At 37.4% G+C, this 13,790-nt stretch overlaps 1 protein-coding gene across 6 annotated transcripts in view; it reads left to right on the top strand.

The window, feature by feature from the left end:
- Nucleotides 1-10,096, top strand: part of SEC24B (SEC24 homolog B, COPII coat complex component) — a 92,808-nt gene extending 82,712 nt beyond the window's left edge. For all 6 annotated transcript variants that reach the window (XM_056803095.1, XM_056803094.1, XM_056803093.1 and 3 more), the window contains 6 exons: nt 2,124-2,299; nt 2,588-2,725; nt 3,259-3,363; nt 5,474-5,566; nt 7,459-7,562; nt 8,395-10,096. In XM_056803095.1, the coding sequence (XP_056659073.1) occupies nt 2,124-2,299; nt 2,588-2,725; nt 3,259-3,363; nt 5,474-5,566; nt 7,459-7,562; nt 8,395-8,509 (731 nt within the window). In that variant the 3' untranslated portion in view covers nt 8,510-10,096. The remainder of the gene's footprint in view (nt 1-2,123; nt 2,300-2,587; nt 2,726-3,258; nt 3,364-5,473; nt 5,567-7,458; nt 7,563-8,394) is intronic.
- The last annotated feature ends 3,694 nt before the right edge of the window (nt 10,097-13,790 follow it).

The raw sequence follows: 13,790 nt of genomic DNA, 5'->3' as shown, positions 1-13,790 counted from the left end.
CTGGAATATTTAGCCTGGAAAGAAGAATGGAAGAGGACATGAAATTGCTAGAAATTGCTAGCTCCAACTTTAATTATAACCTCAATTAATTAGAGCTGCCATTGAGGAAATTCTGTTCCTATTCCTTGTCCCAGATGTCCCCTGACTGTGTGGGGTAGGCTCCAGACTTAGAACAAAGACAAGAACAAGAGCCCTACTCCTTTTTAGTTTTGGTGGGATAAACTGAGTCACATGGGATCAGCAGACTTAAGTAAATTGTGAACTGAATTTAAACATACCCTTGCATTATCGTTCCCCACAACCCCCCCCCCCCCCCATCTTCCAGGTTCCAGAAAGCTTAAGACTCTAGCCCATCCTTCTTAATACCTTGACAACCCACCCATCCTCCTTTCCCTTCCAACATTAATAGCTTAACTCTTCGCCCCCCCCACCCCCCCAATTTTTTTAGCCACTGTTACCTTATCTTAAAGCATCATACTACCAACTAGCTGCTTTTTCCATCTCTTACTATTTCTACTCCTCCTTCAGGCCAAGCTCTTCTCTTTTTGCTGCTTCTCATGTCTGTCACCTATTCTTCCTACTCTTACTTCCTCAGGACCTTTGCCATATTAGATCCTTCTCTTTTAGCTCTTAACTGTCTCTTCTGAGCTGTCTCTTCAGAACCTTCTCTAACTTCAAGTAATCATCCCTCAAACTTGATCTTTCTCATTAACTCCTCAAGTACTTCCAAATTTCTCTTCCCTAAATCTAAATTCTGTTTTCAATTCCAAAGACCTCCAGACCACTTTGGTAATTTCTCATTACTCAACTCAAATCTTTCCTGTTTCCTCTACCTGGATTTCCCCTTCAGGAACCATAAGAAAAAGGTGATTTTGCAACAATAGGCTAATAATCATGAACAGATGGACTACTTCTCTCTGGCTGACTTCACAATTAGGAAATTGCTTACTGCATTCACTAAGTCTGCATTGCCCATTGCCACAGAAGCCCAGTGTTCTCATGGTGGTACTATAATCATTTAATTAATATGCAGTCATTTTTTAGGAGGCAGCCGTAGTGCAAAGGACTGAGTCAAGGATTAAGAGTTCGAGGACGTGTGTTAAGTTCTCAGCTCTGCCACAGTCTTCCTCTGGGATGCTAGACAAGACAGTTATGTTGTCTGATCTCAGTTTCCTCATATGTGTAACAAAGGGGTTGGTCTCCATACTTTTCTCACATCCCTTTCAGATCTAGTTGTTATGATCAGATGATCCTGTGGTTTTATTTTTATACATTCTTATGGAGATTAAAATTATATACAATCCAGCTATCACTGGAAAGATGTGTTATGGCTGTTGGGCTATGCTGTATCATCTGCTTATGAGACACTAAGACTATGATTAAATGAGAAGAATACCTAACACAGATCCTAGGAGTTGTGACTGCTTTGGGGAAGTTAAGACCCACAATAATGAGATGACCAGGTAGCTGAACCCAAGCCTTTCTGAGCCTCAGTTCCTTATCTGCACAGTATGAATAATGTCTGTGTACCTATAGGTGAGAATCGGGGAGATGGTAATCTGTGTGAAAAGTGTGCTGTGTCTGCCATCATTGATAGAATAAAGCATATTCATGTAGCTTCCATTTGCAGATGGGAAATTACCCCCCAGCACTTCCTGGGAAGTACTGCTTTCTGTCCCTAACAAAGTCATTAAGTGTTTTAGAATTGAGAACAATTCACAGGAGAAGTGCTCCAGAGAATCCATCCTGGGAACTTGAGAATCGTTTTTGTCGTGGTTTTTTTTTTGTTTTGTTTTGTTTAATTCTTATTTCTGTCCTAGGAACAATTTGAGTACAGATGAGCAGCAAGGGCTAGGCAATGGCGGTCAAGTTACTTGCCCAGGGTTGAACAGCTAGGAAGTGTCTGAGGCCAAATTTGAACCCAGAATCTCCTATCTCCAGGCCTGGCTATCTGAGCCACCTAGCTGCTCTTGTCTATACTTAAGATCTTTACTGTCTGTTCTCATTCATTCCCTCTTATTACACTATGAATTTCTCCTACTTCCTGCTGCTCCAACCTTTCCAGCCCCTCCTGCCCTGGTACTTCTGTTGTGACTCATGGAGTCCCTAATTTGCCTCTACAGCTGTGGATCGATCCATTTCATCAAGTTTATCGGATGCAAGGGATGCCCTAGTGAATGCTGTGGTGGACTCCATCTCTGCCTACGGCACCATCTCCTCCACTTCACAGCAGTCTGCGCTCATTGCTCCCACCTCCCTCAAGCTATTTCCTCTCTATGTTTTGGCCCTTCTCAAGCAGGTACCTCATCTCGCGTTATTAGACCAGAATGAGTTGTAGTTTCATTTCTGGAAGTTCAGACAAGCTCAGTAGGACAATGGGACCATATTTCTTTAATTTGGGGTGTCAGATATGTGAGCATTTTAGGAGTCTTGTGGAGCAGAAGAGAGTAAGGGAGCCCATTTAAAGGACCACAGATATGTGATTGCCTGTAACTGTCAGGTCTAGTCTGTAAATGTCTGACTGTGAAGGACAATCTGTAGTTGTTTAGAAGACTTTTTAATTTACCTTAATTTTTTTTCCTCATAGAAAGCTTTTAGAACTGGTACTAGCACCCGGCTGGATGATCGGGTATTTGCCATGTGTCAGATGAAGTGGCAGCCACTTGTTCATCTGATGAAAATTATTCATCCCAACCTGTACAGAATAGACAAACTGACTGATGAGGTATGGATTCTTTTGATGCATATAGAAATTCTATTTGGTTTCAAATTAAGTTTATCATCTTCTATAGCTAAGAATGTTGTCAGTTGCCATCTGTCCTCTGTTTACAGTTTTTTTTCTGGTTATGATTATAAAGATTATATTACCATGCCCTAAAAAGGAGGTTCCTTAAGCACTCTTGTTTGAAATTCATTGAAACTGATTGTAAGATCAAAACATAGAACTAAGTTCACTGTTAATTGTAGAATTTGCCATATACTCAAGACTATTTTTGTTACCCCACAATGATCCAGGATATGGTTTCCATTTGAAAAACTTTTATTTTCAAGTATCTCATGTTACTGGAGAAATCTAGCTGAAAAGGAAGAGCCCCAAAAGATAACGAGACAGATGGGAAAATATACATATTAAAAATATAGACTTTGTTAAATCATTTTAGTTTAAAAAAATTTTTTTTACTATATCAACAATGTCAGTGGCTATTAGTTTTGGTGATACTAGCATACATTTATTTGTTCTGACTGTTTTCTTTAAAGGGTGCAATACATGTTAATGACAGAATAGTGCCTCAGCCACCTCTTCAAAAATTATCTGCAGAGAAACTGACAAGAGAGGGCGCCTTCCTTATGGATGCTGGTTCAGTAAGTCCCCAGTTTTGACTGTTGACTTTCACTTGGGATTAACCAAATTTTTTTGACTAAAAGATCATTATTATGGAGCATTTTCTCTTTCTTGAATAGGCCTGAATAATCTTTTAAAAATTATCTTCACAATTAATTCTAGATGCCTCATTTGAAAATTTTGTTTTTCATTTGCCAAACTTTTTAAATTTTATTATCCTATATGCTTCTGTTTGAAAGCATATTTTGTGTAGTTTCAGTGATTTCCATATAAGATAACCTTATAAATGTGACTAAGCAGCAAACATTTTCCCTGATGATGATTGTTTAACTTGGTCTTCATAACACAGAAATATTAGCTATTAGTAATTAAACTAGAATTTGTTGCTTTATTTCCATTATTGGTGTTGGTCACTTTGGATGAGAGAAGGTCCTAACCACATTTCACTTCTCACAAGAAGAAATGAAAACAATCCCTCCAAATTCCAAACAAAAGTCAGCTGATTTCTTTTGAAGTCATTATAAGATACTTTTGTTTGAGCTTACCCAATAGAAGGAAAGCATCCAAATAAATGAGCTTTTCTTAAGTATCACCCATGAGATTAGTATCTTTTGTGGCATGTGATGGTTGTGAGAACTTTTTTTTTTTTTTAAGCAGAAGCCTATTTGGGCATGTTAACAAAACATTTTTTATTGATAGTGCTGATCTGTGAAAAACCTGTAGGTGGTGCTGCTGTATCAAAAACAAAGCCACAAAAGAGTGTCTTCATTCCATATGTCATTGTAATGGAATAAATTTTACTGGGTGTGAGGAATACAGAGAAGCCTGGAAAGAGCTACATAAACTGATGCAGAGTGACAGAAACAACAGATGAGTGAGGAAAGAACAGCACTCCACCCACCCCCAAATCACAAGTGAATGTTGTTCCAAAAAGAGAAAGCCCTCCCAACCTTCCTTCCTTTGCTGAGAGAGGAGGACCACAAGGCACCACATTGAATGTCTTTTTAGACTTCTTCAATATTTTCAATGAGTTATACATGTTTTTCTTTATTTTCTTTGAAAATTAGGATTTGTTATAGGATAATTTGGGGGGAGGGCAGACACTAGGGAAAGCTAAAGTGATAGACAAAATACATTCATAAAAACTTGTTTTTTTTTTTTAGAAGGAAATCAAATCATGGGATAGAGATTGAAGCTAGAAAAGTTCTTAGAAATTGTCATGTCCAACCATTTCATTTTATAAATAAGGAAACTGAGGCACAGAGAAGTTATAAGTGATTTGCTCAGGTCATACAAAGAATAAATGCCAGAGCCCAGATTTTCAGATTCTTTTTGTGTACCACCTAGTTGAGTGTTCTTTTCATTTACATAAACTCTGATAATCTTATCCTTTTTCATTTGATCATTGGTTGTTATTTGGGGGATCAGCTGGGTGATTCAGTGGATTGAGAGCCAGGCCCAGAGATGGGAGGTCCTGGGTTCAAATCTAGCCTCAAGACACTTCCTAGCTGTGTGACCCTGGGCAAGTCACTTGACCCCCATTGCCTAGCCCTTACCACTCTTCTGCCTTAGAACCAATACACAGTATTGATTCTAAGAAAGAAAGTAAGGGTTTTAATATTTAAAAAAATTTTTTTTTGGTTATTTAGTATTTTCAGAAATCCTTGTGCTTATTTTCTTTTATAGAGGCAATGGCTAGGTGTCACAGTTGATAAAGCCTATTAGTAAGTCAGGATGATCTGAGTTAAAATCTTACCTGAGATATATATACTAGCCAGGTGATCCTGGGCAAATTGCTTAACTTCTTCCCATCTTTCAGTTCTGTCATCTATAAAAAGAGTATAATAATAGCACCCACTTCATAGGGTTGATGTGAGAGTCAAATGAGATAACCCATGTAAAGTACTCTGCAAACTTTAAGAAATGCTGTATAAATGCTAGCTATTTTTAAAATCTAAAAAAAGCTATTTCTAAATTCTTGTTCATCATGCAACTGATAGCTTCATGGTTTACACATTGCTTCTTTTTTAGTTAAGGTGCCTGAATTGAGATCCTTTATGTCTGCTAATCTATAGGAAATTGTGATGAGTTTTCTTTTGATTGAGGGTTTTAATTTATTTTTTATTTTAGATTATTTACATATGGATTGGCAAAAACTGTGATGATAACTTCATAAAAGATGTGCTCGGTTACCCAAACTATGCATCAGTACCACAGAAACTGGTCAGTGGGTTTTATACAATTTCTATATTTCTTAAATTGCTAGCTTTGGGCAGTAATAAATGTAACACGTTTCAGCTGGCATTTTAAGCTTGCAACACCAGTAGGGAAACAAGCAGAACACCAGTCATTTTATGATTAAAATGGATCTATTTTCATTGCACTATCTTTGTTATCCATAAAACCATTCCATATATGTCAACAATGAAAAATAATTTAGCAACATTTTGTTTTTAATAAAAAATTCCAAATTTTTACTATAATCTTCTTGCATTGATGTTCTTGTTTATCAATGACCATTGTAGGTGTTCAAAACCTGTGGGATAGGTATGTTTTTGAGAGTAAAGAAACAAAATGGATATATTTGGGAGTCTTAATTAATAGGGCCATTGATCAGTTTCGTTAGATCCTTCCTTGGTAATAGAAAATCATCACCAGAGACAGGTTAAAAGGTTCCCAATGCGAACTAGCCTCTTCCCCAAGCAACTTCTATATGGCTATTTTCAAATGAGTAGGTAGCAAAATTTAGATGAGAATTGGGGAATCAATTTTGGGATCCAGCTCATTTTTTATATTTCCTGCTCTTATTGGAATTTCTTTCTCCTCTTACACCAGAGCACTCCAATTTGGGAGGAGTGAATTCTGTAAAAACTGTACAAGTGATAGCTAATCATATGTTGAAATGTTCAGTCTTTAAGTCCATTCAGTAGTTAAAAAGGGGCATAGAATATGCTTTTTGCATTTAAATCCCTCCTTGTATTTAAGACATCTTTTGAATGTGTTTCTTTGATTTTGATAATACAACAGGTAATAGAAGAGAGCTTAAGATATGGTGATTGCTGAAGTTTAAGCTTTTCATTAATTGTAGCATTCCCTTATGTCTATCATATGTAATAAGAAACAGAAATGCAAGTCTTAAGTAGAAATAAAGTATTTCTTGCCCTCAGTCTGTTTGTACATCAGCATTTTAAAGCTTTTTCTTTTTTTTCTTTTTTAAGGAAAAAGTGGGGTAGGATTGTCCCTGAAAGAGCTAATCTTATTTAGAACCATAGGGCTGTAGAAGACTGGTGTCTATATTAACCCAGTGATGAAGGAGTCATGTTTTTCTACCAGTATTGTTACTAGTTCATTTCAATAGTGATAAGGACAAAAATTAGGAATAAAAATCAGACAAAAAATCTCAGCGTTTCTACATCTTCGATTTCTAAAATCTCCTTTTTAAAAAAAAAAGATTAGGGGGCAGCTGGGTAGCTCAGTGGATTGAGAACCAGGCCTACAGACAGGAGGTCCTAGGTTCAAATCTGGCCTCAGCCACTTCCTAGCTGTGTGACCCTGGGCAAGTCACTTGACCCACATTGCCTAGCCCTTACCACTCTTCTGCCTTGGAGCCAATACACAGTATTGACTCCAAGACGAAATGTAAGGGTTTAAAAAACAAACAAAAAAAAAGATTAAGAGTTAAGGAAATTAGATAAAATTCTTTCATACTTAAGGTGATTGTTGTATATATCACAACAGTGGTAAATGGATCTGGCTTTCAGTATTGACCTCTTTCATAGAGGGATTATTTATCTAGATTTATTCCTATTTAGAAAGAAAAGGAATCTTGGGCACTTCTAATTTAATACTCTGTATGACAATCAATATATTTTCATTGGTCTCTGAATGTAATTTTATATCCAGTTTCTAAACCAGATTAACTTTTCAAAAGAGTGCTAATGACTGTGAGTGTCATCACCCGTCTCTCATTATGCAGGTGAAAGAAATGTTTTCAACCAGTGGTATACTAATTCTTGGGCATGTTTTACTCATTTCAGTTATCCAAAGTAAAGATTTCTTCTTGAATTGCACTCTCGTGAAAAGAAGTAACATTCTCATTTCATCTTTTGATCTAGACACATCTTCCCGAGTTAGATACACTTTCCTCAGAAAGAACCAGGTCCTTTCTTTCCTGGCTTAGAGATAACAGGCCATTGAGTCCAGTACTCCATGTGGTAAAGTAAGTATGTTCACAATTTTATCATGGCATTCAACTTTGCATTATATATCTATATGGAAGAGATTGACTTTTCCCCCTGAGAGATTAATTTTAAAACAAATGAGGGGTATTCACTTAAGCTGTCAGACTATCCTCTATAGCTCACATAGCCTTCCTCTTTTTTGATACAGAGTGCCTATACTTAATTTCTTATTTTAAATTATAGCAAGTGTTGTAGATTCAGTGGTTTTTTTTAGTTTCAATTCAACTTATCATCAATATCCTCATTCTAAATGTTTTCCTTCTCCCTACTGGAGAAACGAATACTTCCCTGAGCAGTCGGTGTTTGTGTCTCCTAACAGAAATCCTATTCCAGTCCTGCATCTTTGCAGGGAAGGAACTGGAAGATTGTGCCAACGGAGCAGAAATGGCTTTTGCACACAAGCCCAGTGAAGGACCCTATCTTTCTTTTTTTAACAACCCGTAGCTTCTTAGAATCAATATTCAGTATCCATTTCCAGGCAGAAGAGCAGTAAGGGCTAGGCAATGGGAGTTAAGTGACTTGGCCAGGGTCATCTAGCTAGACATGTCTGAGGACAGATTTGACCCAGGAACTACCATGTTCAGGCCTGGCTCTCTATCCACTCTGCTGACCCTGAACTCTGTCTGTGACCCAGATACTAGCATAGCTAAGTTCAGAAAAAGTGAACATCAGCTGAATCTTTTCAGTGTAGAGGGATTGTCATCTGTCTCAGTGATAGAAGTCTTGAGGTGTACACATGTGATGTCTACTTTTGTCCATATGTTAATGGCTGTAGATGATCCAATTATTGATCTTTCTCTCCCTTTTCAGAGATGAGAGTCCTGGCAAGACCGACTTTTTCCAGCACTTAGTTGAAGACCGGACAGAGGCTGCATTCTCTTACTATGAATTTTTGCTTCATGTTCAGCAGCAGATTTGTAAATGAAGTGGAACCAAAGAAGAACATCTGTGACTTTTGAGAAAAGCATGATAAGCTGTCAGAGAAGCACATGGGAAATTTGGAAAGAAAGCATTAGCAATGCACCCCACCCCACCCCCCTTTCTGCAGCTTGACAGTTAAAGGTGAGGCATCGTCCTCTAAAAACTTGACAGATTTTATTTCAGCCTGAATTAAAAGATAGCAATGATGATGCTATTAGCACTAACGACATTTTGAATTGGTTTCTACACATTTGCGATAGTGCAGCAGTACAGTCCTAGTAATTGCAAGCTGGCAAATTTATGTAGCTAGGTGGAATGATATTTCATAATGGAAATTAGATAAATCCTTTTTTTTCTTACATTTAATAGAATATTTCCGGACTTAAAACTCTGATGAGAGATGCCAAAGGGCAATGGCACCAGGTTATTTGTTTATATAAATTACTTTTTAACAAGGAATGATTCGTATTCATTAAGTGGATCCACCATTTTCCCAGTGAAGACTATATAGAATTTCAGTACATGGACTGTAGAAATAAAATGTATAATGTACATAAATGTTACATTTGTAAAGAAATGTAAAAAATGTAACTACAGAATATGAATTGCTTAAAATGTGCTACATTGTTGGATGTTTGATGACAGATCTTTTTGTCCCAGTTAGAGAATGAGGTTGACTAATACATATTAAGAATGGAGTCCACATAAGAAACACTCTTTGTAATTCTGTTCAATCTTTTATGTGGAATTATTTATGATCACCTTACTAATTAAAGATATTTTGCTTGATTGTGTGTGTATTTTTTGTAACTGATATTTTTACATGTCTGAGATGTTGGCTTTGGTAACTTGTGGGAATTAATACCTTGAATTTAATACTCTGTATGTCAGTATATTTTCATTGGTCTATGACTATCGTATGTGTTCAGTTTCTAAAACCAAATAACTTTTCAAAAGAGAGCTAACGACTGCTAGTGTCCTCTATCGCTTGCCTCTCCTTGTGCTGGTGAAGGAAACATTCTCAACCATCACATTGCTCTAACTTGAAGTTTTCAGAAATGACATGACCGGTTTAACTGACTTATAGAATTACCACCTTGAATTTTTATAGTGCCTTCATTCATTCTGAAGAAATGCTTCAACAGTTTAGTAGTTATTCATTAAAAATTAATCATCCATTACCAGGAAACTGAGATTAGAGACTGTTACTGTTACTGCTATATGTAAACCAGAGTTGGATTATGGAAGGATAAGGATGCTTGGTGTATATGTACCTTTTCAAAATATAAAGCCAGTGGTCTTGCTGTCTTTGTACTTTGGCTTATTTCATTTTCTTGGATAAAATGTGCTTTTTTTTGTCTTTTGGTTGTGATAGAACTATAGGGTCAGAAAGCATCGATGATGGTTCTCCACAAAGAAAATCCACTGAGCCTCACAGAATTTTAGCTTGAAGAGACTTCAAAGATAATTTTTTTCTAACTCGTCATTTTATAGATAAAGAAACTGACCCAGAGAAATAAATCATGTTCTATCCTATGCATTTTGCCCCTTCAAAGTTGAATAATAAAAGTAATGGTTTTCTTTCCCCTTATATTTGCATATAATGTGTATGTGTTTACTGCATCAGCAAACAAACATGAGGACACAGATGAAAATGTATTTCTCAGAGTTACACATTCACCTTTTATCCGAAAGGTTCCCACCTGAATATTTCCCAGTCAGAACTTCTTCAGTGACATTCCTGCTTAGGATGAGAATTGTGGCAGCTTCTCTCAAGCCCCAAATTTCCCTACTGTGTTCCCTTTTAGGCTAGATTGTTGCTGACAGGTGCTTCGTAAAAGAAGATACCTCAATAGTACACAGCACCATGGAAGCCACAAAGAAGTATAATTTGGGCTGCCTCAGGAGATTTGACACAGACAATACTTCTTACATGAAAATGTAGGTACTAAAATAATCCAAGATGGCCACAAGAGAAATGTCTCAAGGTGGATAAGCGTGAAAGATCAGGGGTAGTTTCAAGGAAGCCATGATCATACATGTTCAGAGAAGGGAGAGGGCAGAACTTCAAGTAGACCTTCCAGGAAAGATTGGATTCAGTGGTAAATAGGGAACAAGGAGCAAGGTGATGCAGTGGATAGAGTGCCCACCTGGAGTAGGGAAGACCCAAATTCAAATTCAGCCTCAGGCACTTATTAGCTCTGTGACTGGGTAAGTCACAGTCTTATTTACCTGGTTGGGGGGAATGGGGCAGAATAGAGATTAGGACAGAAAATAAAATTTAGACAACATTAAATTGGTAGGTCTTCAGGCAAGAGGCTAAGATTTCAAATTGGAATTTGAACTGTGGACAGCATATTTATCCAGACCCGTTTCTCTAAAATTCTGACTTTGGTCATTTTAAAAATATTTTTTTATAATTTTTTAATAAATAGGAATATACCCTCCTCCCCATTTATTGAATATTTGAGGAAGTTATGGGATTCTCCCATTTGTGTAACTAAGGGGAACTTGTGGTTTTGATGAAAACCTTTCTTTTTACATATTACCAAAGTAGAGTGTAAGCTCCTTGAGGACAGGTTTCACTGTAGGTTTGCTTTTTTTAAACCCTTCCCTTCAGTCTTAGAATCAATAAGTATCCATTCCAAGGCAGAATAGTAAAAGCTAGGCAGTTGGGGTTAAGTAGCACACCCAGAGTCACACACAGCTAAGAAGTGGCGGAGGCCACATGTGAACCCAGATCCTCCCTATCCACTGAGCCACCTAGCTGCCCTTCCCTTTACTATTTGCAATCCCATTACCTAGTAAGAACGTGATAAAAACTCCTTGAATGGTAAATGACAAACTCCAGATCCTCTTGAATCTTTCTCATTTAATCAAAAGTAAAGCACTTTTGCTCTCTGATAACAGCGAATAAGGATAGGAAGGGCATTCAGGCTCACAACTAGATATTTTTGAGCATTTAAATTAGGAATCATACATATCCTGAAAATAGGTTTAAGGAAGAAGGACCCAAACTCCAAGCCAATCCCCTGTAACCCCAGGGGTACTTTGGAAAGAGATTGAAAAAAAACATTCCATGTTTATACAGTGGATTTCCGCTCTGCCCCAAGTAGGGCAGTGCTTGTGGCCTTTGTGGGGTGTGAACTAGTAAGTGACTTGTGAGCTCTCTTAGCCTAATGGTTAGCTAGCTACTAAGAAGGGATACTTGTAAGTTCTTGATTTGGTTAACTAAAAATAGACAAAGGGAGAGTTAATTCTATCTTCACAAAATAATAATTGTTATTATTAGCCATACATGGCCTCTTTCTGACTCCTTTTTCAGGCAGTGTCACCTTGCATCAATTTATCTTTTGACTATATACACCCAGAGGCATCTTCCTCCCTTTGTTCAAGCTTCCAGTTTACATTTCACTAAGCTTGGCCCATGTGTCCCTCATTGTTATTTCTGCAACTTCAGTTTTCCCAACTCATTATTAAAGGTCTCTGCTATCTGAGGACTATGAGCTCACAAAGGCAATCTACTAAATGTCAGTGCTCTTTATATTTTATATGAAATAGGACACAGATAAAGAAATAGGAACAGAAAGAATGTTTGGGATAGAAAAGAAGATAGTGACTGATCATTTATTTATCAAAGTCAGATAGGTAATGTGAAAATGCCATTTAGTCCTGGGGAAATGAATAAATATAATAAATAATAAATAAATGAAAAAATAACCCCAAAGGGGAGAAGTGACTACTCGATCTTAATATTTTCTTTTTTTAAACCCTTCCCTTCCATCTTGGAGTCAATACTGTGTATTGGCTCCAAGGCAGAAGAGAGGTAAGGGCTAGGCAATAGGGGTCAAGTGACTTGTCCAGGGTCACACAGCTAGGAAGTGTCTGAGGCCAGACTTGAACCTAGGACCTCCTGTCTGTAGGCCTGGTTCTCAATCCACTGAGCTACCCAGCTGCCCCCTCAATATTTTCAGAAGAAAACAGGATCTAAGACTCATGCCCTGGATTCAAGGAGAGTGCATTTTAAAAGATTTCAAGAAATGATAGGTGAGATTCCTAAGAACTGATATTAGGCAAGAGAAGGCATCCTGGAAAGAATATGGAACCCTTAAGAATAGCAATTAAGATACTGCCTCTAGCGATGGAGATCATAACCCTTCCATAACTACCAATTCTATGCAGTTCTTATCCATATTCTACCAGACGTTCACAACAATGGATACTTCTCCTGTGTTGAGACCTTTTCTTGAATTTCCCAGATCCATTTACTTTTGTTAAAGGGATTTTCTTAATCTCTCCCTCTGTCTCCTTAAGAGGCAAAAGAGCAGGGTTTCTAAGTAGATCAGAACTGACAGGAGTCAGTGAGCCAAAGCTGAAGATTCCATTACCAGGGAGACCAGGAGAGTGAAAAGGAAGCAGCACTGACAGGGGCTTTTACCTCTAGATCTCCAGAAAGCAGGAGGTCTATCTGGGTTATCAATAACTGCTGTCTATTATTTAGGGAATTAGGTAGTTGGTGAACCATTTATACATAGAGTAGGTTAGAGTGGGCCTTGTATTTGGTAGGCAAGAAGAAACTGTCCTCAGAAGACAGAGGTAGGTTATAGGAAATTTTAGATAGTATTAGGAAATTTAGGTCTATCTATAGGGTATAAGAATAATAATCTTTCCTTCCTCTTTTTCTATTTTCTATCTGTACTTCTAACATTAAACTTTTTATTCAATTGTTCTCACTTTGCCAAACTCCTGCTTTTTAACCCTTACACTTTCATCAAATAACTAGCTCAACATCTTTTTCTGATCACATTTCTTTGATGATCTACTTTTGCTATTATCCAGTTGTCTTTAGTTGTGTCTGACTCTTGGTGACCCCATCTGAAATTTTCTTGGCAAAGATACTGAAGAGATTTGTCATTTCCTTCTCCAACTTCATTTTGCAGCTAAGAAAGCAGAAGCAGAGTTAAATGACTTGACCATTGTCACACAGATAATAAGTTTCAAAGGCTAAATTAGAACTTGGGGTCTTCCAGACTCCAGGCCTGGCCTTCTATATCCCCTGTGTTACCTACCTGCCCTGTGATATACCTTACACCATTTCTTATGCCCTCAACTAGCATTCTAAACCTTTTCTGCCTTTTTAAGCCAAATTTGGAAAGAAAAAAAAAACTTTCTACTCCTTTCAGGTCTCCTCCTCTCACTCATTTCTTATTTGCAAAATGACTTCCATTACCATCATTCAGCTGAAACAGCTCTCTCCAAAGAGATCTAATCACCAGACCTAATGG

The sequence above is a fragment of the Monodelphis domestica genome, chromosome 6 (assembly GCF_027887165.1).
Source record: "Monodelphis domestica isolate mMonDom1 chromosome 6, mMonDom1.pri, whole genome shotgun sequence".
Lineage (NCBI taxonomy): Eukaryota > Metazoa > Chordata > Mammalia > Didelphimorphia > Didelphidae > Monodelphis > Monodelphis domestica.
The sequence above is the reverse complement of the archived record's forward strand: the minus strand, read 5'-3'. Positions and strand labels throughout refer to the sequence as shown.